Genomic DNA, 27008 nt, shown 5'->3' with positions numbered 1-27008 from the left:
CCGTCTGAGGTCCCACTTCATTTTCCAGAGCTCCTCGGTAAACCAGGGGGCCCAGTTTCTGCAGGGTCACAGAGGGCGCCTAGGTGCGATCTCATCAATGGCCGCCAAGAGCCGGGTATTCCAACCCTCAACAAGCTCAGTCAGTGAGTCACCAGGGGGAGCAGGATCCTGCAAGGCCTGATGGAATCTATCAGGATCCATCAGCCTCCGCAGGTGAGCCCAAATAGGCTTGTCACCTAAGCAGGGTAGAGGCAGGAAGCCAATCGTGGCTTTCAGAACATAGTGATCAGACCATGGCATCTCCATAGTGGGGAACATGATCACATCTATGCCTGCACCGAAAATCAGGTCCAGCGTGTGGCCTGCTGGATGTGTAGGGCCCAAAACAAACTGGGAGAGCCCTAGTGTCACCATGAAAGACACCAGATCCAGAACCTGCAAGGAGGGGGAGGCTTCAGCATGGGCATTGAAGTCCCCCAATACCAGTAGAGTGGGGAACTCCAAGGCCCAGTCGGTCACCACCTCCAGCAGGTCTGACAAGGTGGCTGCTGGTGCACTAGGTGGCCAGTACACCAGCCAGACAGCCAAGCTCTCCTCGGAACCCCACACCAAGCCAACACATTCAATGCCGGGGATCGATGGCAATGGCAGAGCCCTGATAGAACAATCTTCCCGGATTAATAATGCCACCCCTCCCCCCCTGCCCTTAGTATGCGACTGGTGGAGGACAGAGAAACCCAGAGGCGCCATCTCTCATAAGGTAACTATTTCCCCTTTGTGCACCTAGGTCTCCGTCACACAAGCCAGGTCAACCCCCTGCGAGGTAAAGAAATCTTGCAGGGTGGCGGTTTTGTTGCCTATAGAGCTGGCATTGCACAACACCAGTGAGGGAGGTGGGTAGTCCTTGCTCACCCTACCTTTGTCCCTCAGGATGGGGCACAGACTGGAAGGGGGTGAGCATATCCATATCTCATACCCCTTTGCCTATAAGATCTGCCCCCACCACCATACCTCCCTTGCCCTGGCATGGTAGTAATTCCAAGCTCCATGCTTGCCTCCTTTGATAGCATGAGTGCTATTATTAGAGCCTTGTAAGCTGTGGTGGTGAGTATAGGGCCCACCCCCAGGTCCAAGATGGGAAATGGGCTTCAAGGGGGAGCAGTCCTCCCCACTACTCACAGGCAGATCAGCAGCAGCAGCAATGCCGTGAGGCCTTTTTTACACCCATACACACACGCAAAAGAGAACCCCACATATATATGGAGTTCTCTTTTGCTGCATCTGTATCTCTTTTGCAGAAGCAGTGACCATTTCCAGAAAAGAGGCAGCCTCAGATGGCCCATTTAACATCACAATTCAGACTCAGGACTATGAAATAACTCAGAGGAGAAGGGTCATGCAAATTCACACCCAGGCTGACCGCCTTCTTAAGTATTCTCCCCAACTAAAATTGCTATGCATACGTCAAGCACAGGCAGCTGAACTTGGCCAGTCTTCCAGATCCTCGAAGGCCAATAGCAGAAAGCAAATCAGAGGGAATAAATTTGGAAAACAGGAAAAAATGTTCCTGTCGTCGTTTTTCCAAGTTTCTGTTGGAGCTCAGTTCACAGTGAGATGCAGAAGCAATGACGTCTTTGTCTTGACTATCCCGTGGATCTTCTCTGAATGATCCCAGTCAGGCATCAACTTGAGGCCACTGCTATTTCGAGCAAATCCTCTAACTACTTTTACAAACCCGTCCAAATATCCCTTGCCTAGAAAGTCATATTTATAGAAAATGTGTGTAATGCAAGAGGCACTTGGTTAAAGGGAATGAAAAGTTATTTCCATTTGACAAAAACTGGCTGATGGTTTGCAGGCTGTCCAAGCTCTAATCACCGTCTGGCTCCTCCATTGGCTGCACCAGGCAAAGGTGCTTAAAAATCAGCATTCCCTAACCAAGTGCCCTACAGATGTTTCTGAACTACCAGTTCCATCATCGCTGACCATTGGCCATGTTGTCTCGGGCTGATATGAGCTGAAGCCCATCAACATCCAGAGGGCACCAAATTTAAACAGGCTGATGTAGTGCCATTCCATTTATTCTGGGAAAATAAATATGGTGGCCCCCAAACAAGACTGTGCCCTAGCAGTCCCTCCCCCCCCAAAAAAATGGGCAAGATACCACCACAAAATATGAAAGAGGAGGCCAATTCACCTCCTGTCATTTCACCTCCTCCAGTCCAGGTGTGGATTGGTTTTGCAGCTGACCTGAGAAAATTGAGTGGCATTGTGGAATAATGATCATGTTCCAAGAAACCATTTTGGACTTCAGTAGGGTAGAGGATCAGAGCTTTGGGGGTGCAACAGCAATATTTTAAGCAAGGTTTAAACTCCTGTATAATCTTATTTCATTAACAAAATTTGTATGCCACATGTCAGGGAACTGACATCTAAAGCGCCGCAGGTGCAAAGGCTCCCTGAGGTTGAGAGAGCAGTAGCAGCGGAAGAGGGAACCAGTAGAGGGCGAGCAAGAACTCCAAGGGAAAGTGAGTCGGAGGGATGGCTCAGAGACGCTTCAAGCGAAACCAGTGGGGAGGTCTCAGGACCTCCTATAGGGACACCCACACCTCGACGGAAACTGTCACGCCGAGAGGCCAGACGACGTGTTTCCGTTAAGGAGCTTTTATGTTGGAAACGTTTCCGAAAGCAGCCACTTTCGGATGCTACTAGTGATTGACGCAGCCATGCTGGAGGGGCTCCGTCACAGGCAGAGGTTTGAAAACCTGATCAAACTCTGAGGGACTTGCATTTTACGCACAAGCAGCTCATCGTCCCATCACAGCAATCCGAAAGTCACCGAAAGCCAGCTTGTGCAGAGAGAAGCATCATGAGCAACCCAGCCGGAACCGGGGGTGCAGGAGCAGCTGGAGGGGGTCCAAGCCTGGAAGAAAGGTACAGAGCGTTGGAGATCCAGTTGGCGCTGCAAACGGCGAGGCTTGAGGAGAGGAGGGCTCAGGATGCAGAAAAGGGAAAGGAGAAAACCACCCCGCTCGCCAGAAAGGTACCAGGATTGGTGCAGAAATTCGGGGGGGATCCCAGGAACTATCATGCCTTTAGAACAGAGATGCAATACGCTCTAAACTTGCAGTTTGATGACTTCCCCGACGAGGAATCGCGAGTGGCGTATGTGATTGGCCATCTCGAATCCGGGGCGAAAGATTGGGTTAGACCCCTGATGGCAGCGAATAATGAGATCTTAAAGGACACGAGGAAGTTTTTTCGTGCCATGGACCTGATGTTTTCCAGCGATATTGAGCAGGGGGTGGTGCGAAGGCAGTTAATGGCTTGCCAGCAAGGAAGCAGATCTGTCCGTGAGTACTGGACTGAATTTACTATGCTGATTCATAAATTGGGGTGGGACCTATCGGCGGAGCCCATCCAAATGCTTTTCGAAGAGGGGCTTTCTTCAACCGTCAAAGATGAGCTTTCCCGGGGGCCCAGGGCGGAGTCTATGGACCAATTAACCAAATCTGCGCTGGCCATAGGAGCGCGCCAGGAGGCGAGGGCTTTGGAAAGGCGGGAAGGGAAAGGAGACCGTTGGAGGGAGTTCCGCATTCCAGACATTCCAGAGCCATCTTTCCCGCCGGCAGAGCCGATGGAAGTTGGAACAGCGCGGGCGCGCGCAGTTTCAAATCCCAGTGAAGGGCGGAAGAAGGAGGGAAAGAGCGCCAAGAGATGTTATCTCTGCCAACAGCCAGGGCACTTTGCCAGAGTCTGCCCACAAAGAAAGGAATGGCAAGGGATGGCAGGAGCTGTTGGGGGAAAGGAAGAGGAAAGCAAGGAGCAAGTAAAAGCCAACGCCTGGCTGCCACCGTCGGGGCACAGCAGCCAGGCCAAAGAGCAATGAAAGTGCCCATGCCAGAACCTCCCAGACCTGCTTTAGTGATAGAGGTGTTACTAGAACTGCCAAACGGACACCCACTAAAGGTCAAGGCGCTTTTGGATTCAGGCAGCTCCTGTAATTTCATGAGCAAGGAGTTTGCAGCTGAGCACCAGATACAGACCATCCCTTTAAGTAACCCCTTGCAGGTGACTACGATTGACGGCAGAGAGCTGTTGGGGGGAGAAGTTAGCCAACAGACTGTCCCGATGATAATGAGAGTGGCAAGGCACACCGAACAGATAGCGTTTAATGTGGCCATCCTGGGAGGAGCGCCCATCATTTTGGGGATGAGCTGGCTGGCGCTACACGATCCGCTAGTGGGCTGGCATCAGAGGGTGGTCTCCTTTGGGTCAGCGCATTGCCTAGAACACTGCAAGGAGGGGAAGGTCTGGGGAGGAGACAGAGTCACCCTAGCGGGGATGGAAGTGATGGGCAAAGGGAAGGTGCCCCCGCAATACGCAGATCTGAGCAACGTATTCAGCGAAAGGGAAGCAGACAAACTGCCACCGCATAGACCCTTTGACTGTCAAATCAACCTACTCCCAGGGGCCCAACTCCCAGTAGGCAAGCTGTACGCCATGTCAGACAGGGAGATGCAGGAGCTGAGGGAGTTCATTGACAAAAACTTGAAGCGAGGTTTCATCAGAGAGTCCCGAGCGGTGGGGGGCAGCCCAGTGTTCTTTGTGGACAAAAAGAACACAGACAAACCGAGACTGGTGTGTGACTTCAGGGGCCTCAATGCAGTGTCGGAGCCCCTGGCTTTCCCTATGCCCCGAATTGACGACATTTTGACCAGAGTAAGGAAGGGAAAGATTTTTACAAAACTGGACCTGCGGGGGGCGTACAATCTGATACGCATAAGGAAGGGAGATGAATGGAAGACCACCATGTTTACCCCTTTGGGAGCCTTTGAATACCTCGTTATGCCCTTCGGTCTACAAGGGGGCTCCGCCTGTTTTCAAGCTTTTATAAACCACGTTCTGGGACCTTTGCTCTACAAGAACTGTGTGGCCTTTTTAGACGACGTGTTGGTGTATTCGGAAGATGAGGAACAGCATGTGAGGGACGTTCGAGAAGTGTTGGGCAGGCTGCAAGCCAACCAGCTGTGGGTGAAACTGGAGAAGTGCCAGTTTCATACCAAGGAGGTGGAATTCCTGGGGTACCGCTTGTCAGACAAGGGATTGGCCATGGATCCAGGCAAGGTTCAAGCGGTACTGGAATGGAAGACACCGAAGACCAAGAAGGACGTGCAAAGATTCTTGGGGTTTGGGAACTTTTATCGGAAGTTCATCAAGAACTTTGCCCACTTGACGGCGCCCATCACCGACTGCCTCAGCAGCAAGAAGAAATTTGTTTGGACGGTGGAGGCGGATCGAGCCTTTGAAGAACTGAAAAGGGCTTTCGCCTCGGAAGAACAACTTCTGCATGTGGATTTACAAAAACCCATGAGAGTGGAAACAGATGCATCCGACCGGGCTATAGGGGCGGTCCTTCTTCAACCGGGGAGGAGTGCGTCGGAGTGGAGACCGTGTGCATTCTTCTCGCGGAAACTGAATAAGTCCGAGAGGAATTACACGGTGTATGACAGGGAACTACTTGCCATTCACGAAGCATTCCGGAGGTGGAGACATTTATTAATTGGGGCACAACACAAGGTGCAAGTGTGCACCGACCACAAAAATTTAGAGTATTGGAGAACAGCTCGAGTGCTCAACCAACGACAAGTGAGATGGGCACAGGAATTCTCCAAATTTAACTTTGAGATTTGTTATGTGCCAGGCCCAGAAAACGTCAGGGCGGATGCGCTCTCACGCAAACCAGAATATTGGGAAGGGGAGGAGGTGATCGAAGAGAGACATGTCATCCCGGAGGACCGCTGGGTGTGTGGGGCGGCGCTGGTGGGGCAACGGGAACTGGTGGAGGAAACGGAAAATGATGAATATGCCCAGGATAAGCTCAGAGGTCTCAGGGGGGAGGGCGAGAGCCCCGGAGGTTTTGAGGAAAGAAATGGGGCATTGTATTACAAAGGGGCACTGTATATACCCGAAGGTGAATTGAGGGGGAGAGTACTCAAGCAGTTGCATGATAGCCCCACGGCGGGACATTTTGGGCAACACAAAACCATGTGGTTGGTTACCAGGGAATTTTGGTGGCCTAAGGTGAGGGAAGATGTAAGGGAGTATGTAAGAGGGTGTGACCAATGTCAGCGAGCCAAAGGGGAAAGAAGGGCGCCGGCAGGGTTATTAGAACCTTTACCCACACCAGAACGGCCTTGGGAAGCGATATCAATAGATTTTATGACGGATCTGCCAAGGTCCAAGGGGAAAACAGCCATCATGGTAGTAGTAGACCTGTTAACTAAGATGTGCCATTTTGTAGCATGTTCACATGCAGTCACAGCGGAAGAAACGGCGAAGTTGTTTGTGGAACATATCTTTAGGTTGCACGGGGCTCCCTCGAGGGTGATCTCAGATCGAGGCAAACAATTTACTTCCAGGTTCTGGAGGAAGCTCATGAGCTTGCTACACGTGGAAGTTAATTTTTCAACTGCCCGGCACCCTGAAACCAACGGGCAGGCGGAAAGGGCAAATGGCATTCTTCAACAATATCTTAGGTGTTATGTCAATGACAGAGAGAACGATTGGGTCGAAAAGTTGGCGTTGGCAGAATTTGCCTACAATAATGCGGAGAATGTGTCCACAGGGATGAGTCCCTTTTTGGCTAATTACGGGTGTCACCCCAGGGCATTTCCAGGGGAAGGAGGGGAGAGATGGAGCGTTCCAGCGGCTGAACATTTTGTAGAAGAGATGGAAGCCATCCATCAGCAGCTCCAGCTCAACTTAGAAAGGGCCAAGGCACAATATAAGAAGCAGGCAGACAAGAACAGAAGGGAAGGTGAAACCATAAGGGTGGGGGATCAAGTGTGGTTGTCAACCCAAGGGTTGCCGTTCAAAGGGGGTTGTAAGAAACTGAGGCCCAGAAGATTGGGACCCTTTGAGGTGATTCAGCAGGTCAACCCGGTAGCTTTCAAACTCCGATTACCCAACCACATGAAATTGCACCCAGTGTTCCACAGGTCGTTACTGTCACCATACAGGGGGGGACGTGAAGGGGAGCACGTCAAGGGACCAGCCTTGGAAGAGAGGGAACGCCGCAACCATGTAGCGGAAATCCTCGATTCCAGGTGGAAGGGTAATCAGGTGGAGTATTTGGTGGCGTGGGAAGGGGAACCGGAGTCAGAAAACACCTGGGTAAGTGCAGAGGAAGTCAATGACGAGGTTTTAACAGAAACGTTCCACCAAAGGTTCCCGAGGAAACCTCAGCCTATAGCAAGGTTTAGGAGGGAGTATTTCGGCACCACCGATGAGGAAGAGGAAATGGAAGGGTTCGCGGAGTCGGAGTTGGAAGATGGAGTGGACTCTGATGACGAAGAGTACCTAGAGAGTAGGAACAGCAACAAGTGGAAGGAAGTGTTCGCGACGTCGGAAGATGAGGGAGGTTCTTTCAGGGGTTTTACCTCCTCACCGCCAGTAGGAGAGGAGACGGGAGGGGGTGAAGGGGGCCCTGGAGGGGAGGTGGATGTCAGGGAACTGACATCTAAAGCGCCGCAGGTGCAAAGGCTCCCTGAGGTTGAGAGAGCAGTAGCAGCGGAAGAGGGAACCAGTAGAGGGCGAGCAAGAACTCCAAGGGAAAGTGAGTCGGAGGGATGGCTCAGAGACGCTTCAAGCGAAACCAGTGGGGAGGTCTCAGGACCTCCTATAGGGACACCCACACCTCGACGGAAACTGTCACGCCGAGAGGCCAGACGACGTGTTTCCGTTAAGGAGCTTTTATGTTGGAAACGTTTCCGAAAGCAGCCACTTTCGGATGCTACTAGTGATTGACGCAGCCATGCTGGAGGGGCTCCGTCACAGGCAGAGGTTTGAAAACCTGATCAAACTCTGAGGGACTTGCATTTTACGCACAAGCAGCTCATCGTCCCATCACACCACACCATTGTAACAAAACCTCTAAGCACTCTACAATATTGAAATTATTAATTTTTTAAAAAGTAAAAAATATTAAACAGCATTTTAAAAAATTAAATTACTAAAAAGAATTGAATTAGGAATACTTACTCATGATTGTGGTTCCACCCTCAAAAATGCAACCCAAGCCTGCCCAGAGTTTTCTCTGGGTGGTAACAAGAAGTGTTTATCTTGAGAAAAATTATAATATAAACAAAGGAGGCAAGTGACATGAGAAGAGAGTAAGAAGTAGAGAATTACAGCTGTAACTAACAAATTTAAGGAAATTTAATGAAAAGGAAGTTAATTAGATAAACTGACTAAAGGGTTGCTAAAGAACTTTGGAATAAGGATGCAGCGAAAGGGAGGTATGGGGAAGTCGATATATGTTTAATGTTGTGTATGTTTTTGTTTTGTGATGTGTTTGTTTTTTATTATGTGTTTGGAAAATTAATAAAAAAAATTATTTTTTAAAAAAAAAGTGACATGAGAAGAGGAGGAGGATTACACATTCCTTGGCTGAGAAGCTTCGGAGACTCCAAAGCCAGGGACGCAGGCAGTTGGCAAGAAGGATCTTGTTGACTTCTTCCTACCTGCAGATAAATCAAGGTCTGGCTTGTTTGGTGACGAAGAGAACTTTTGTTCCCTCAGCAAGGTCATCTACCCCAACATGAATGCTACAGAAATGTAAGGAATTTGCGGCTCACTCTCCTGTCATGAGGAGGATAGGCCTGAAAAGTAGAATCATATGAAGGGACCCCATGGTTCATCTAGTCCAACCCCGTGCAATGCAGGAATCTCGGCTAAAGCATCCATGACAGAAGGTCATCCAGCCTCTCCTTTAAAACCTCTAAGAAAGGAGAGTCCACAACCTCCTGAGGGAGACCGTTCCACTGTTGAACAGCTCTTACTGTCAGAAAGTTCTTCCTGGTGTTTATTTGGAATCTCCTTTTTGTAACTTGAAGCCATGGATTCAAGTCCTACCCTCCGGAGCAGGAGAAAACAAGCTTCTTCCTTCTTCCATGTGACAGCCCTTCAGATATTGGAAGATGGCTCCCATATCTCCTCTAGGTCTCCTCTTTTCCAGGCTAAACATACCCAGTTCCTTCAACCATTCCTCATAGATGCCATTGGACTACAACTTCCACCACCTCTGACCATTAGCCACATAGGCTGGGATGGATGGGACTTGCAGTCTAGCAACATACAATGAGCCAGGTGGCTGTTGAGGGGAAACACCTCTACCTGAGGCCTGGAGAAAGAGAGCTGCCACCAGTCAGCAAAGACCGTACTTTTGCAAAGCACTCTCCCTTGAGTCCAGTCCAGGAGCTACAGCTAGTGCAGAAGGCTGCAGCTAAACTGCCGGTGGGGGCAGATGACTGATGGCATGGGAGTCCCATGGGACACCTTTGCTAAAATATCTGCACTGGGAGCTCATATGCTACTGGGCAAGGCTCAAGGCTCTTATGTTATGTTAACATAACAACACCCTGAATAACTCAGGTCTGGGGTGCCTTAAGAATCATCTGTCTTAGCCTGATCACTGAGATCAGTGTGACGCAGCAGCTAAAAAAGCCAATGCAATTCTGGGCTGCATCAATAGGAGTATAGCATCTAGATCAAGGGAAGTAATACTGCCACTGTATTCTGCTCTGGTCAGACCTCACCTGGAGTACTGTGTCCAGTTCTGGGCACCACAGTTCAAGAAGGACACTGACAAACTGGAACGTGTCCAGAGGAGGGCAACCAAAATGGTCAAAGGCCTGGAAACGATGCCTTATGAGGAACAGCTAAGGGAGCTGGGCATGTTTAGCCTGGAGAAGAGGAGGTTAAGGGGTGATATGATAGCCATGTTCAAATATATAAAAGGCTGTCACATAGAGAAGGGAGAAAGGTTGTTTTCTGCTGCTCCAGAGAAGCGGACACGGAGCAATGGTTCCAAACTACAAGAAAGAAGATTCCACCTAAACATTAGGAAGAACTTCCTGACAGTAAGAGCTGTTCGACAGTGGAATTTGCTGCCAAGGAGTGTGGTGGAGTCTCTTTCTTTGGAGGACTTTAAGCAGAGGCTTGACAACCATATGTCAGGAGTGCTCTGATGGTGTTTCCTGCTTGGCAGGGGGTTGGACTCGATGGCCCTTGTGGTCTCTTCCAACTCTATGATTCTATGATTCATTGCTATTTGTCCCCCATGTTACAGAAGCAGGGAAAGCAGTTATCTGAAAAACATTCACTATTTGCATTCTGGACGAGTAGAAAGTGTAGCTTTGACTCTTAAAAATTCCTACAAGGACAGTAATGGGGGAGGCAGAGGGGGGGCATCCTGCCAGTAGAAATTTGGTCTGTCCTTCTGTCTGACACACTCTTTTTCGATGTTCAAAAAGCCTCCTCCCACCATGGGAGGAGCATTCAAATAGGCCGTCCCCTGCCTGACACCTGAAATTGTCCAGACTTGTCCCACTTAGTTCTCCTGCAGAGGTGGGGAACTGGCATCCCTCCAGATGCTGTTTGACTCCATCTCCCATCAGCTCCAACCTGAACAGCCAACAGCCAAAATGGTGGGAGCTGCAGACCAGCAACATCTGGGCGGCCACAGCTCCTCACCACCACCGTTCTGCTGTTTCTATTAAAAGCCTCTCAGAAAAACATTTCCTTAAAGATCAGCATTTTGGCATGAGAGATACGCAGTCCTGCTGACTGATATTTCTAATCATGGGCTCCTCTAATGACCCTTCCCCCCCTTCTGAAACCAGCATACTGTGTATTAATTTGGCACAGACACATCACGTTCAATGAATATATACCCCATTTAAACTTCATTGTCCATTGCATGCCAGCCGTGCAGGACCTAGAGGCTTGTATTCACTGACCACCAGGCAAGGGTTCAGAAAAGACATTTTCCCCCTTCCATGAAAGGGAGAGTAGCATCTTCCAAGGACAAATACTAGCAACAACATAATTGTTGTTGTCCCTCAAGCAAAATCACACTTCCTCCCCAAGCCTGTGTGGCCCAGGGCCCATTCAGCCTTGACTCCCAGCCTGTGCTGAAGACGGAGCCACCTTGACCAATGGAGGGAAAGCCTGCCTTGCTATCAGGATTGTTTCAAAGCCACAACTGGGAAGGAAGCATTGGGCAGGGATAAAGAACTGTAACAGGAGGAAAAAGTCCTTGGAAAGGAAGCCACTGGATTCAAACTCCGCTTCTGAACCACTTAAGAACTGAACCAGTTTACTACTTTCCACCCACGTTTATTATTGAAACTCATCTTACAGTATTCATTACTACCTATTTATGGTCTTCTGATTGATTCAGAATGCTAGATGCCACTGTTATGTACCCTGTGAAACCAAAGGACACTGCAGCCTCAAGCGAGGGCTGGGCTTGTTTTTATGCCCAGAAAGCAGACCTCAGTAAAGCCTTTGGCAGAAGTCTGCATCAGCCCTCTCCCTAGCGCAGCCATGCCCCCAAGCAGACTAGTGATTGGCCCAAACTGTCGACAGCCATGGGACCCCAAAACCAGGAGCTAGGAAGCAGCAGGTGGTGGCTGGGCCACAAACACTGTGGCACCCCCAAAGAAGTGTTGAACAGTCATTCCCCATGATGGCAGTTATGGGATTGTTGTCTATCACAATGGTGTATGTTTTGACTCAACCGAGTGGGAAGTGACAGAGACAAGATGTTTGTGTTCCTGTGTTCCGTGAAGTGGGACTATTGTCCTTTGTTCTTTCTCTTTGCTGTCTGATGCTAGAGAGAGAGGGAGCCATGTTGCAGTGCTCTGTGTGTGCTTATATGTAAATACAGTAGATTAGCCCAAATGCTGAGTTGCTGAGTTCTGTTACGCAAGCTGTGAAGACACTGCGGATCCCTAAGTGTGCCGATGTCTGTTGGCATCGGCCCCTGTGATGTTTGGGCAGAAGAAAGCTTTTGAAGCTCCCGAACGAACGACCAGGAGGGAGAGAACATGCCAGTCAGGCATGTGTCTCTGCCAGGGTCCTACTTGAGAGTAGGACAAGCTCCTGACAAGAAAATGGCCAGATATTGCCCCAGTCAAGGTGCCTTTTTTGTTATTTTTAATATGTTCTTACCCACTCTGAGCACAGTTTCTGCAATGGAAGGGTGGGGAGGTAAATATTCTTTGTAATGTTCTCAGTGCTCACCACTGAAAACATCTTCTCTTGAAAGCAGTCCACATGCAACTTTAATGCCCCTACAACAGGCACTGATCTCAGTGCATGGAGCACTTGCACACTGCTGCTATGCAACTATAAAGAAACTGCAAAGCACATTCTTCATGCGTTTGGCACACCACACATGGAGCTTGGCCAACAAAGTTGGCTAAGACATTTACCATTGATCCAGTGCACTATTTCTAAGCCACAAATCTGTGTCCAATCGTTCATTTTCCTTGCAAAATCAAATCCCACAGTCTCAGCCAGCCTGCCTAAGCAGTTTTACAGAAATCACTCACAAGCTAGCAGCAACACTCAAATCTATTTTTTTAGGCTTACAGCAGGAGTGCGAAGCTTCCAAGTCATGGAAGCAGAAGTTTGGTTTTCCAACAACCAGGATCAGCTCATGTCCTCTTCCATCTGTGCTAATTTAATGGGAAGAGCACCTGTTTCCTCACGAGTGTTGCCAGACGCTAGTGTGAACCAGATCAGGGCCGACCAAGTGTACGCAAGATGCAAGATTGCAGGGCAAGATACACATTACCAGAGCCGTAGCTGGTGATCTTGCGCCCCTGGCAAAACCGTCCAGATTGCGCCCTCTAGCCATGAACATATTAGCTGTTCTTTCCGCCTCTCCTCCAACCCCACCCCCATTCAATTCCTCACACACTTCAGCTTGTAATGAATTATTTCACAGAAAATCCAATATTAAATTTATAATTTCTTAATAAAAGGTTTCAGCAAAGAAAATGACATTGTGATGTGAGTTGACAGGTTTTTTAAATGTAATTCAGTTGTAAAACAATACACAGATAGGCCTAAATGAAACAAACAAACAATATCATAGTGATTTGGTCCACAATGATAACTTTACATTATACTATATGATGTAAAATGGCATTACTTTCACAATATCTGTGTTATTTGGTTGATATAGAGTAAGAAAATGTATTATTATTCACAAGTCACAAGTTACAAGTTTTTATTCACAAGAGTTGTCATTTTTTAAAAAAAAAAGTCAAGTTAGGCCACCTCTGGCTTTAAGTAGCAATCTCCTCAATGAAGTCTGATGTGGTTAGAACTTTATTTTTTTCACTTTAACAAAGAAAACTTGTTTTGGCAATGATCCACTCAGGTCACAGCAGGATTCAGCTACTGATGCTATGTACTGGAGCTGAGAGGAGGACATTTGTCAGTGTGCTATGTGATTGCTATCAAGTTGGTTGTGTTTTTTGTGTTCTTCCATTTAGTGAGCTTGTAAAACATAATAAAATTAAAGAAATGGCACAAACAGTTGACTGGTCACCCAGAAAGCCATGTAAAATAGTACTATTAAGTAAACAAGGCTACAGTTATGAAGAAATCAGAAGAAAAATTTCTAATTTTTTGAAGAGGTATCAGGAGACTCAGCCACTACAAAATCAGACTGGTAAAGGCAGGAAAAGGTGCAGAGCAGCAAGTGATGATAGAAGAAATGAGAGACTGTGCCTATGTGACAGAAGAAAATCATCTGGGTGTATACAAGATGACATGGTGCAATGTAATGTGAAGTTGAGTGCAAGGACTGTTCAACACAGACTGCAGGAATATTGTCTAAATGCTAGAATTCCAAGGAAAAGGTCATCGTTATCTCTCAAACAAAGATTCAGAAGAGGAAACTGGGCATGTTAACTGGACAGCGGAACAATGGGACAGTGTTATTTGGAGTGATGAGACCCAAATCTCCTTGCTTGGTAGTGAGGGCATGAAATACGTGAAGAGAAGATTTACATCCTACTTGCATTACATCTACCGTGAAACACTCAGTTAGCGTTATGATCTGGGGTTGTGGGACAGCAAAAGGTGTGGGCAGAATTTGCGTCATTAATGGGAAAGTAAATTACATTATGTTGCAAGCCATCCTGTAAGGGCTTTGTTCTAAAAAGCAAGATGCAAATATTTTAAAACAAAGAAACAGGTAAACCTGGAAATACATCAGTGGTGGTGGTCATGAGCAAAAGTCATTTAAATTTTTAAAAAGGGATAACCTTTTGCACACACAAGAACATCAATAAAACTTTCTGCTCCCTGCTGCACAACATTTCATTACCACATAGATCATCCAACAGCATGCACATTTCTTACTTTTGAGCAAGGGGTGGGGGGTTTTATGGCATTTGCTTGACTCCAATAATAGACCATTCCCCTAGCAAAAAAGGGGGGTCTTCCTAAAACCTGCATGCAATTAAAGCAACACAGAGGTTTTCTAACTGAAGTTTCTGCAAATGGAGGGTATTCAAGCAACACATCTTATATGAACTGACAAAAGAACCGAAGACGGCTTGGAATGCGTTATCACACTTTCTAAGTGTACATTTCTGCAGTCAGAAAAATGGCTGGTGCTCAGATCTGCAGGGAAATATTAAAGACACATTAAAATATATAAGGAATGCAGCAATCTGGCTTCAGATAAGATATGAGCAGATCCACATGCTCGCTCTCAACCCCACATGGAAGACACATTGGATTGGGGACAATCAATACAAACTAGAATTTGCCACAAGAAGAAAATGGCTCCTGCAAAAAAAGCTCAGCAGCAGAGCATCTGCTGTGCCTGCAGAAGGGGACCCAGGTTCAACCCCTGGCACAGCTGGAGAGACTCGGACTGAAACTTCTGGAGATCCACTAGGTGGATGTGCAGAATAGCTAAGGACTTTGGGGAGGTGATTTATTATATGTTGGAAAATATATTTTAGGTAACTCTCCCCCAAATACCAGAAGCTTTCTTACTGTGGATAACTGGAGCAGATCCCCCCCCCCCAAAGAAATAGAGAACTCTGTTTCTTTACACAAATAGGATTGCAGTAAGAACAGCAGTGGGGATGAACTTTTTGCTTTTCTTTCGTGGTAAGGTGAAGGTATATAATATGCAGCATAAATTGAAAATTTGGGGGAACCATGGAGGGAGGGGAATAATTGATTGCTAAATTTGGAATGTTGTTGAATTGTTATTATTATTGTTGTTGTTGAATAAAATTATATAAAAAGGGCAATACTGAACTAGATGGACCAATGGTGTAAGTCAGGCTTCCTCAACCTCAGCCCTCCAGATGTTTTTGGCCTACAACTCCCATGATCCCTAGCTAGCAGGACCAGGTCAGGGATGATGGGAATTGTAGTCTCAAAACGTCTGGAGGGCCGAGGTTGAGGAAGCCTGGTGTAAGTCATGGAAGGCAGCTAAGCTCCTAACAGAGCACTGAACATAGAAGGCTGGCTCAGACCACGTCAGACCACTGGTCCATCCAGGGCTCCCCACACCAGGGTAGCCAACATCCAAATGCTGCTGGACTATAACTCCCATCATCCTGCATCCAATAATCTATAATAATATGCGGAGGGTTACCTACACTGGCAGCATTTTCCAGAGTTTCAGGAAGGGCTCTTTCGCTAACTGATCCCTTAGCTGGAGATGTAAGAGCCTGAGCCTGGGGCCTTCTGCATACAAGCAAGGTGTCCTACTAGAGTTACGGCCCTTAAGTTCCAATTAGAGGCCCAGGGGTTTTATCTCACTTCTAAACCGGACCTTTCAGCCTTCTCTTCACATCTTCCCTACTCCCTTCCTCTGCTCTTCCATATCCCTGGGGAAGAGCTTGAGGCGGAAGGGAACTGTGTACACCACCTTGAACTCCTTTGAAGAAAAGTGGATTATTAGATAGATAGATAGATAGATGACTGACAATGATGATGGAGGAGAATCTCGTCCATTTACTACAGAGATATACGTCCACTGCATCAGCATGTAATTCAAATGCAAGCAAAAGGTAAGGCAAACATCTCCACTCTACAAAATAAAACTGCCATCTGATCCCTCTCTCTCTTTTTCTGTGGCAGTTTGGAAGAGAGTTCCACTCCACCACTTTATTCCCTACAATCACAAAGCTCACTAGGGAAAAAATCTTAGAACTCTCCCACGAAAGATCCCAGATGCAATGTGTGCAAATAGCCTCTTATACGCAACATGGATTAGAGCCATTTAGAGGGAATGATTTGTAACTGAAAACCCCTGCCTTTGCAAAAGGGCTAGAGAAAGAGGAAGAGGAGGAGTGCCAGAATGCTGACCTGGCCATGAAACTGAAGTTCCTTCACCATATAAGCAGAGGCAGGGTTGCGTAAATGTTATGTGCATTGAGTTTAAATGACTTTAATCAAGGATGCTGGAGAAATATTTTTGGGCACACCAAATATGAATGCCAAGTGCGTCCATACAGTTTGCAAAAGAGAGAGAGAAAATCTTGAAGACATGAAGCAATTTAGAGAAAATCGACAGGCGGGGAGGCTGTCAGGCCTGGCAACATATGGTTCAAAAAGCTAAATGTGTCTGCATTAGCTGAGTGGTAGGCGAGGAAGATGTGGACTAGGCTATAGGCATGAATGCAAAGAAAGGGTGAGATGTTACGGATGGAGGAGGGAATTATACCTAGGAGAAATGAGAATAATGAAGTGAAAAACTGAGACACACACAAAAAGAGAGAGAAACTTGGGGTGAAAACTAGGAAAAATGTCTGGGATTTCAATGGAGTTGGTTGGGGGATTCTGAAAAGGGGAGGGGGAAGGATGGAATTTGATCTAGTCACACTTCATTGAGTTTTTAAAAGAACAGACTCTTTGGAGTGCCGTTAGTTTTTAATTTTCATTTCAGGGCAAAGAGAGTGGGGAGGGACACCAGCTGTTAGAGGCAGACATTTGCCACGTTTCAATAGAAACACCTCCCTTTCGGCTAAGGGGGAAACTAAAGGGAAACTTACAACTGGTCATATTTTGAGAACCTGATAGGGACACATTGCACACTTTTGTTTTTTAGGCATAAGGGTTGAACCTGCAATGTCTATACAAATCAATACACTCTACATTATTTCAGATGGCGTGGCATTTTATTTTATCCTTGTGAAATTTTGTTTTTATGTGAAATTCTGAGAATGCCTTTTTGGTGTTGTTCTCAGGTGCAAGGCTGGAAAGGAAGTAGGCAGCATGATGGTGTTCTGGTTCTTCACAGACTATGGGGAATAGGAAGGAAAGCCTTATCAGTACACTATTATTCCTCATAGAGTCTTACTCTTTATTATTTAGAGCACAGTAGTACTTCCGTTCTGGAAGTCTGTTCGACTTCTGAAACATTTGACTTCCAAAGCGTGGCTTCTGATTGGCTGCAGGAAGCTCCTGTAGCCAGTCGGAAGCTGTGGAAGCCCCATCGGACGTTCGGCTTCTGAAAGAATGTTCGAAAACCAGAACACTCACTTCTGGTTTTCGATCGTTCGGGAGCCGGAACATTCGGGAGCTCCTGAGGCGTTCGGGAGCCGAGGTAGGACTGTATTTTAAATAAAATAAATAAAAACTATTCCATTTTGCCAAACCTCTGATCCATGTGTTGAATTCACAGCATATTGATCTCTCACTCACTCTCCGAAAGAGATTGTAGTGCATACATTAGTGCAGAGATTCAGGCTCTGGCCTCAGTCCCAACCAAAGTTGTTGGATCTAACTGCCATTAAAATGAATGGAACTTAGGTGGCCACAAAGTAACTTATCCCATTTATTTCAGTGGCACTTGGACATAACCAGATTTCTGAGCACTGGGACCACTATATCCACATTGAAGCCCCATGTTTTCTGGGAAACACTAGAGCAGGGGTCGGCAAGGTGCAGCCCGTGGTCCGGATGCGGCCCACGAAGACCGTTTTACTGGCCCATGAGCCGAACCAAGCCGCCCGCTCGGCGAGTCCCCAACATGCTGTGCTAAACTGGCGCAGCACAGCGCGGGGACTTGCCGAGCTGTGCTGCAAATCGTGTCTACGCATGCGCAGATACCAGAAATTGCAACTGCGCATGTCCAGATGCTGGAAATCGCTTCTGCGCAGGTGCGATTTTCGGCATCTGGGCATGCGCAGAAGCAATTTTCGGCGCTGCAGACATGAGCAGACACGATTTCCAGCATCGCGCTGTGCCAGTCCAGCCCACGACAATCTCTGTGGGAGTGATCCAGCCCATGGCCGGTAAACCTTGGGATCACTAAATGAAATAGCTAGATCAACATCTTATCTCATACTTAGCTATGCAAGTCACTCATTCTGCCTTTATCCCTTGCCTTGCCTTGCCTTGCCTATGGATTACTCAGATCTATTTATTATTATAATATAATATTGTTATTAATGATAATAATACTGATTTTTAAAGATATGAATTGCATTTATATCCCACCTTTCCCTCCAAGGACCTCAAGGTCATATACATGGCTCTACCCCTCCTCACTTAATACCACAACAACCCTGTGGGGTAGGTTGGGCTGAGAGGCAGCAACTGACCCTAGGCCGTCCAGTGAGTGGGGATTTAAATGCTGGTCTCCCAGGTCCTAGTGCAACTACTCTAACCACTACATCACATAGGTTCTCATGGCAGCATTCTGTGCATTAAAGAGTCTGGCAGGAACAGGAACCTGAGTTCAAGTTCTTCATCTGGCAGTGAGTTCCAGGACGCTTCACTCCCATTAAGTGTATATCTGTATATCTGACTGCTGGCCACACAGTGAACCCAAGGCTCCCATTTCTTTCCCCAGCACAGATGACGGCTTATGTTAGCTGAGATGTTAGCTGAAGTGGCTTTAAAAGGGAACCAGGCAAATTAGGAGGACAGACCTTGCAGAGGAGGCTATTCCATTAGGGCAAATGCAGCCCTGTTCCACCCACTGCAGCCTACCTTCTGTCCTGGACCTTCACTGGATGCCCCTGCGTTTTAGTATTATGAGAGATCCACTTTGTCCACATCAGGCATAGTTTTATATAGCTCTGCAACTCCCACAGAATCATAGAATAATAGAGCTGGAAGGGACCCTGAGAGTCATCTAGTCCAACCCCCTGCAATGCAGGAATGACAACACTGATGACTGGCCAAGCTGGCTGGGTCCAGCAGAGCCCCAGGTTCTCCATCTCTGCTCTAGATGTCTTCACATTCTGCTTCTAGGCCTTCCAGAAGCATCCGACTAGCCACAGTTGTATAAACAGGAGAGTGGATTAAGTGGGGCCAGCAGGGCTCTTCCCACACAAGCCTGAGAAAGCCCCGCACGACTCTCGGGTGCCGCGCAAGTGCACTTTCACTGCTCATTGCAGAGAAGGAAATGCTTCCCCTCTTGAGACCCCTCTTTACCTCTGGCAAGCCTCAACACTTTCCCTCTAAGTTAGTGACTTTTTTATATATAAAAAAGTTTTGTTTGTTTTAATTATCCTTTTCCCTTCTCGTTTCAAATCCTATCGTGTCATGTTTGTAGGTTCTAAGCAATCAGCAAGGACTTACTTGCCCTGGTTTTTCATGTAACTTGTACAACACCTAGCACAACTTCAAGCACTTGATCAAAAACACTACAAAATAAGACTTTCTTAACCAACCACCAGTCTCTATTTATTATTAATCACACAAGCTGAAAAATGTAAGCTCAAACTTCACATGCACCAAAGTGTCAGTCACAAGAAAGCAAGTTCTGCCTTAAATGAAAAAACAATAAAAATGTAACGACGAGGAAATGACCTAATGGACCAAAGCAGATTGACTTAATTTGTTATTAATTAACTGCCCCAAGCAGAATCCATAGGGGGAAACGACCCAACACTAGGATTCCAAATAACAGTTCTTTCCCCTTGATAAATTATATTAACCTCATGGAATGTTCCAAATAAAAGAAAAAACTCAGTGTTCTCTGGATGCCAGCGGGGGGCCTCAAAACATTACAGCTAATAAATTAAATTACTGCCCAATTGTATGAACTGGGAGGTCATGTACTATATGGAGAAACACTATAGATTTCCCAGCATCAAAAGCTTGCTCCTTTTCCTAGCTTTCTGATTTGGCTTTTGGGAAGTTCCTCCACCATCATGATGCCCTCCAAAAGTTCTGAACTACAGCTCCCATCAGCCACAGGGAGCAGAGCCAAGCTGCCTAGGGCTGATGGGAGTTGTGGTCCAAAACATCTGGAGTGTGTCAGGCTGGCAAAGTCTGATCAATTGTATTGGTGGGGCAGAAACCAGAAGAATCTAGGAAGAGCCCTGCTGGATGAGGCCAATGGCCCATCGAGTCCAGCATCCCACTCTCACTCTCAAGAAGGATCTTGACTGGCTGGGAGAGTTGCCTTGGACTCCAGGGCTGCCCTGCTGTGCGGAACAAGTCCTCCTTGAGATGACCATGTTGTAAGATCCGGACTCTCTCCATCCAAATTCAGGTGAATAAATCATATTTCCTAAAGCTTCAACAGCCCCTGCCGTGTCTTGATTCTCAAAGGCACACAGCCCCTGGGTGAGTGCCTGGACCCCCCTGGAATCTTGCTGCAGCTCAGCAGAGAGCGGGGGTGGCACCCAACTTTTGTAATGAAGTTATGTGGGTGGTTCTCACCCAGCCAAGCAATCACTACATTCTTTCAATAGCTCTTAACAGTCCAATGCATCCCGCAAAGATCCTAAAAGCAAAGGGAGCACCACTTACATTTGTGTTGCAGAGTTTGTGCTGCTTATAGGCTCCAGTGCACACGATGGCCGAGGTCCTCTGAGTGGGAGTCTGGCTTTGAACTGCCCTGTGAGCAACAGGAACATGAGAGACCAGCTCTGTGCCATGGAACAAACTCTGAGATGCTGGAAAGGCTTGCAAGTGGGGCCCAGCCTGGGGGTAAACAGAGTCACTTGAAACCTGAGTCCTGGGTGGGGGCCTGGAGTCCTCTTGGTATAAGTTTCCATGGCGAGGCAAAGGGTTAAAAGGGTGAGCAAAAGGGCTCTGAACCGCTGCGGCCCATTGCTGGCTGGCTGCATTCCGGGTTGACTGCCGCTGCCTGCGTGGCTTGTTGGGCTCCTGCCCCGTGTCAGTCTGCAGAGGTAGGATATAGGGCACTTTTCCGTAGCCATACTTCCCAGGTCCAATGGGGCTTTTATTTCTGCCTCTGAAGACAAGAGGGGCAGGGTGTGAACATGAACAGGTTAGCTCAGCAACAACTGAAAACAAGCATGAATTTATGGATAGTTTCAAGGAGAAGTCCAGGTTAGGGGGGTGTCCTAGCATCCTAGCAGGATGTCCTGAAGTTGCCAGCCCTGCTCACTCCCCCAGGTCATTGGCTCAACTCAAAGTGGTGCACCACAGAGGTTTCTGGAAGTCCCATCATCCCCAACTGCTGTGCATGTGGGCTGTGTCCGATGGAAACTGTGGTCTGGCAACATCTGGAGGGTACCATTTTGGCTGCCCCCAGCTTTGCCGGTGGAAGCAGCTGCCTATGGGAAGCCATCCACCATCTGGCCTTGTTAAAGGTGCTTGTGAGTAACTCTGTGTTGGGTATTCCAGGGTACTGTGGGGATCAAAATGGCTGGTAGCTTCCCACTGCAAGGAATCAGGTAGGTGGCCAGAAGATTTGCAGAAGAAGGGGGTTTTAGCCTAGGCTCTTGGGTCCAGCACCTGCCCCAGGAGAGCAAATGTTGCCATCTCTCCAGTGCACTTTGAAACCTTTTAACAGCCTAGATGTCCAAGAAAGGACCAGTGCGCAAAACCCTTCCTGCTTCCACCACTGTTACATATCCCTGAAGACTTTGCTTCAACCATGGGACATTGTATTGCTTTAGGTTGCAATAAATTTCCTCCCTGTCAACAGCGGCAGCCAACATGGAGACCTTCCAGCATCGCTGACCTACTGACCATGCTGTGGAGGACACCATGTGAGCTACTCCTGATTTAGAAGTCAAGAGGCTTTCATTCTGCATGAAGATATATTTGGAGGGGAAACACTGTTGTACTACCATAAAATAAATAAACAGCAAATCCTACACGCTGCTTGATTGCAGCAAAACCTCTAAGTGGTTTACATTAAATATTAAAATTATCAGCAAAAACAGATTTTAAAAAGTAATTAAAAACATTTTAAATCCAATTTATAAAAACTTAAAAGCAGCCTGCTGCACCAGGCCAGTGGCCCCTCTAGTCCAGCCTCCTGTTCTCGCAGTGGCCAACAGATGCCTGTGGGAAACCAGCAAGCGGGATTCAAACTCAAGGGCACTCACTTGTCATTCAGCTGGTTTTCAGAATCATTGTTACCTCTGGTTCCCTCCAACTTCCAGTTCTTCAGACTGGAGCAACAAAGAACAAGCAGAGGCTCCATGTTCACAGAAGGGATTATGCAAAGGTTGTGTATGTGATTGTAACACGTAGCTCAGGGGTAGAGCATTTGCCTTGCAAGCAGAAGGTCCCAAGTTGCCGAACAACTCCAGGCACGCCTGGAAGAAGCGGACCATTTGGATCCCTTCCAGTCGGGATTCAGGCCTCATCATGGGACTGAAACTGCCTTGGTCGCACTGGTTGATGATCTCCGGCGGGCTAGGGACAAAGGTGAGAGCTGTTTCCTAGTTCTGCTGGATCTCTCAGCGGCGTTTGATACCATCGACCGTAACATCCTTCTGGACCGTCTTGAGGAGCTGGGGGCACTGTCCTACAGTGGTTGCGCTCCTTCCTGGGCCGTGTTCAGAAAGTAGTGGTGGGGCATGAGTGTTCAGACCCCTGGGCTCTCATTTGTGGGGTGCCTCAGGGTTCTGTCCTCTCCCCCATGCTTTTCAATTTACATGCAGCCGCTGGGAGAGATCATCAGGAGGTTTGGGCTGGGTGTTCATCAGTATGCGGATGATACCCAGCTCTACCTCTCTTTTAAATCAGAACCAGTGAGGGCAGTGAAGGTCCTGTGTGAGTGTCTGGAGGTGGTTGGAGGATGGATGGCGGCTAACAGATTGAGGTTGAATCCTGACAAGACAGAAGTACTGTTTCTGGGGGACAGGAGACGGGCAGGTGTGGAGGATTCCCTGGTCCTGATTGGGGTAACTGTGCCCCTGAAGAACCAGGTGCGCAGCCTGGGAGTCATTTTGGACTCACAGCTGTCCATGGAGGCACAGGTCAAATCTGTGTCCAGGGCAGCTGTTTACCAGCTCCATCTGGTACGTAGGCTGAGACCCTATCTGCCTGCGGACTGTCTCGCCAGAGTGGTGCATGCTCTGGTTATCTCCCGCTTGGACTACTGCAATGCACTCTACATGGGGCTACCTTTGAAGGTGACTCGGAAACTACAACTAATCCAGAATGCGGCAGCTAGACTGGTGACTGGGAGCGGCCGCCGAGAGCATATAACACCGGTCTTGAAAGACCTACATTGGCTCCCAGTATGTTTCGAGCACAATTCAAAGTGTTGGTGCTGACCTTTAAAGCCCTAAATGGCCTCGGTCCAGTATACCTGAAGGAGCGTCTCCACCCCCATCATTTTGCCCGGACGGTGAGGTCCAGCGCCGAGGGCCTTCTGGCGGTTCCCTCATTGCGAGAAGCAAAGCTACAGGGAACCAGGCAGAGGGCCTTCTCGGTAGTGGCGCCCACCCTGTGGAACGCCCTTCCAGCAGATGTCAAAGCGATAAACAACTACCTGACATTCAGAAGACATCTTAAGGCAGCCCTGTTCAGGGAAGTTTTTAACGTGTACTTTTACTGTATTTTTGGTTTTTATGGAAGCCGCCCAGAGTGGCTGGGGAGGCCCAGCCAGATGGGCGGGGTATAAATAAAAAATTATTATTATTATTATTATTATTATTATTATTATTATTATTATTATTATTATTATAAGTTCAGTCCCCAGAATCTCCAGGCGGGGCTGGGACAAACGCCTACCTCAGCCCCTGGAGAGCTGCTGCCAGTCAGTGTATGCAGTACTGAGCAAGATGGACCAATGGTCTGGCTCGGTATAAGGGAGCTTCCTATGTTCCTCTTTCACCAGGACTTACTTGACAAATTCTGCTCACTCAGCATACAAAAGGGGTTCAATGGGTAATTAACCCAGCTACTCCCCCAAACCAGCAATTTAAATCCAGCCTTGAAATTGAATGGGAGCCAGAGGAGCTGTCATAGCACAGGTGAAACAAGCGCAAACTTCCTATCCCACAATGCAGCAGAGCCAAACATGCCTTCTCTCCTGATGCAAGCAGGGTCTTAAGGACTTGAGAGTGCCTCAGCTGGGGTCTCCTTTGTTCAGAGCCAGCCCCCAACCCCAACTCCCTAAAGCAACACCTTCTTCAGCTAAAACAAAAGCATGGGACAAACATTTCTGATATGCATTTTCAGTAGGAAAGGCAAGCTCCAAGCCTCAGTTCAGAGGCTCTTCCCAAATTCCTTGTCCCGGGAGTGTTTGTTTTCTTACTCACCCTCTCCCACTGCCAGTCAGGGTGCTTGTTACACTGACGTCTTTGAGATCATTTACATAACCTTCCAGCATTTGGGGTTTATGATCCATTTCCACCCTTTAAGCATGTATGAACCAGAGTGTTGTTCACCAACCCTAAGAGAGACTGTCACTCAGGACTTGTTCACATGGCTTCGTTTGTTCTTTTGAACAAACTGCAGCAGAGGCACCTTTTTCAATTTTCTGTCATGACATATGGAACTGCCCTGGGCTTGAAAGAGAGGGAGTTAAAATGACAAGGCAAAAATGGGGAATGATGAAAGAAAGAAAATGGCAACCTATGTGGATCAATGGTTCCCAAACCTTGGGGAGGGGGCCCTGCCTATAAAGTCATCCCCAGGGCCCCTCCCCCAATAAAAAGCATAATTCAGAATAGTGGTTTGCATGACCCTCTAAGGAAGATAATAACACAATAAAGTTCAAAAGAGTAACAATGAATTGCCCATTTATTCAAAAACCAGTTAAAACTATTTAGTTTAATTCATTCAACAAAATGTATGAACTTAATCTAGTGATACCATCTTTTTAAGTCTGGTAGTCAACTGCACAAACCCGCCACCTGCTTGGCCCTTCCTGGTACACCCCCTCCCCCGGGGGGGCAGTACTGTCCAGTTGGGCTGCTCAGATAGCACACAACCCTTTCACTGGCTGCAAATGCGCAAATTCTTTCGGCAGCTGGATACTTGTGAGTCAAGGCCCCGCTCCCTGCTTTGTGATGAAATAAGACACATGGACACAAGTTAATGGGCTAAAAAAGGCCACAACTTTATTGATTACAGAATATGAGTGGTATTGGCTTAGGCATTGGCATCAACAGTCTATACTTGACTCCTGCCCGCTCTGCAGGGAGTCACACGAGGGTTAACAGCCTGTAGGGGGAGCTTGTTGGTGCAAATCAAATGGAAGCTTTCCCCTAGAGTCACCAGAGGGTCGTGCCATGGCCCTAGCCACCACCTGGGCATCAGACAGGAACCACAACCACCGGATTCCTTTAACGGAACACCCTTCAAAGGGAGGGGTAGGTGATGGCCACAACCTCGCCTCTGACACAACACATTTTTCAATGCCTAACCACCAAACCTTACAAAGTTGTGACGATTTGCTACCAGGTAGGCAAAAAAACCAAATGGCTGGTGCCAATCTGCCAAGTGGGGGAAAAAATCCTACCAGGCCCCTTGAACAGGAGACCAACCGAGGTCCATGGCAAGGTTAGGTGCAGAAGCGAAACCTAGAGGGAGGGAGGGCAGGTGATTGGAGGAAGCCGGAAGAAAACAAGGATGAGCTTGTGGGCCCGTGGCCGTTTAAATGCAGCTAAACCACGCCCCCCCAGCCAGCCAGCCAGATTGCAGAGTGATGCAGGGTGGGGCCCGGCCATGCCCCCCTGCGAGTGTGGGAAGCAATTTCCACTCACAACCCCTCCCTTCTGGGAAGATGAGAGGCTTTCCTGGAAGTTCTCAGACTTCCATTTGGTTTGCTGCCAGCCACCATTTTGTTTTGCCCAGAAATAACAATGAATTCAACTGAGCTGAAATCTTAATTCCGGGAAGGGGGGACTCGATGCCCTCTAGATGCCACTGGACTGTTATGAGAGGTTTCTGTATCCAACCAAGTGCCATCCAGAAGAAAATCAGAGAAAACAAAATGGAGCAAATTAGGAAAGAGATAAGTACAAATGAGAAAGAACTGTAAAAAAAACAACCCATAAACGAGACCACAAAACAAAATATCAAAATGTTGCAAACCAAATTCTCCATATTTTTATACCATAAAATTGAACATAAATTAAAATGGTTAAAGCAAAAGAGTTTCAAATTTGCTAACAAACTGGGTTGAATGCTGGCTTGGCAGTTAAAGAAGAAACAAAAAGAAAAGACGATAGGAAAACTCATAAAAGGAAGGAAAACAATTGATGAACCTGAGGAAATAAGCAAAAGTTTTACAAAATATTTTAAAGATCTCTACCAAGCAAGAAAGGAAGATGATGAGAAAATAGAAAAATACTTCAGTTAAAGTAAATTTCCAAAAATCACAAATGATAAAATTGAATATTTAAACTCTCCCATAAAAATGATGGAAATTCACCAAGCAATTACAAAGGCAAATCTAGAAAATCTCCCAGAACGGACAGACTCTTGGCAATTTAATAAAAGAAGTTGGAAAATGTGCTTTCATCACCACTTAAGACATAAGATACTAAAGGAGGGGCTGATACCAGAGTCATGGCAAGAAGCATTCATAACGTTGATCCCAAACAAGGGAACGGATTTGACATCAATCAAAAACTATAGCCCTATATCACTCTTGTACAATGATTATAAACACTTTGCAGATGTGGTGGCAAACAGGTTAAAGAAAATATTGAAAGACCAATAAATGAAGACCAAGCCAGGTCTCTACTGGGTAAACAAATGAGCAACAACATGAGAATGGTGATCGATATTCTAGACTATTTAGAGATGAGACCCGGCAAGCAAGCAGCATTGATGTTTTTAGATGCTGAAAAAGCATTTGACAATATTTTATGGAAATTTATGGAAAGAACCATAGAATCAATGGGGATAGGGAAAATATTCAGAAGGGGAATAAGGCAATTTATAAGAACCAAAAAGCTAAATTGATTATACATAATGAATTATCAGAGAGC

General features: G+C 47.2%; 1 protein-coding gene and 1 long non-coding RNA gene across 4 annotated transcripts in view; one reads left to right on the top strand and one right to left on the bottom strand.

The window, feature by feature from the left end:
* The window catches only part of LOC309356399, a 522017-nt gene that overhangs the window by 391608 nt on the left and 103401 nt on the right, over positions 1-27008 (top strand). The gene's annotated exons all lie outside the window — the stretch shown is intronic.
* Positions 1-27008, bottom strand: part of THSD4 (thrombospondin type 1 domain containing 4) — a 385092-nt gene that overhangs the window by 301818 nt on the left and 56266 nt on the right. For all 3 annotated transcript variants that reach the window (XR_014162703.1, XM_081887620.1, XM_081887619.1), the window contains exon 4: positions 20605-21052. Coding sequence is in view for 2 of the 3 variants with exons in the window: in XM_081887620.1 (XP_081743746.1) it covers positions 20605-21052 (448 nt within the window). In the remaining variant the exon portion in view is untranslated. The remainder of the gene's footprint in view (positions 1-20604; positions 21053-27008) is intronic.

This window comes from Podarcis melisellensis, assembly GCF_964234715.1.
Source record: "Podarcis melisellensis genome assembly, chromosome: 14".
Taxonomy (NCBI): domain Eukaryota; kingdom Metazoa; phylum Chordata; class Lepidosauria; order Squamata; family Lacertidae; genus Podarcis; species Podarcis melisellensis.
The sequence above is the reverse complement of the archived record's forward strand: the minus strand, read 5'-3'. Positions and strand labels throughout refer to the sequence as shown.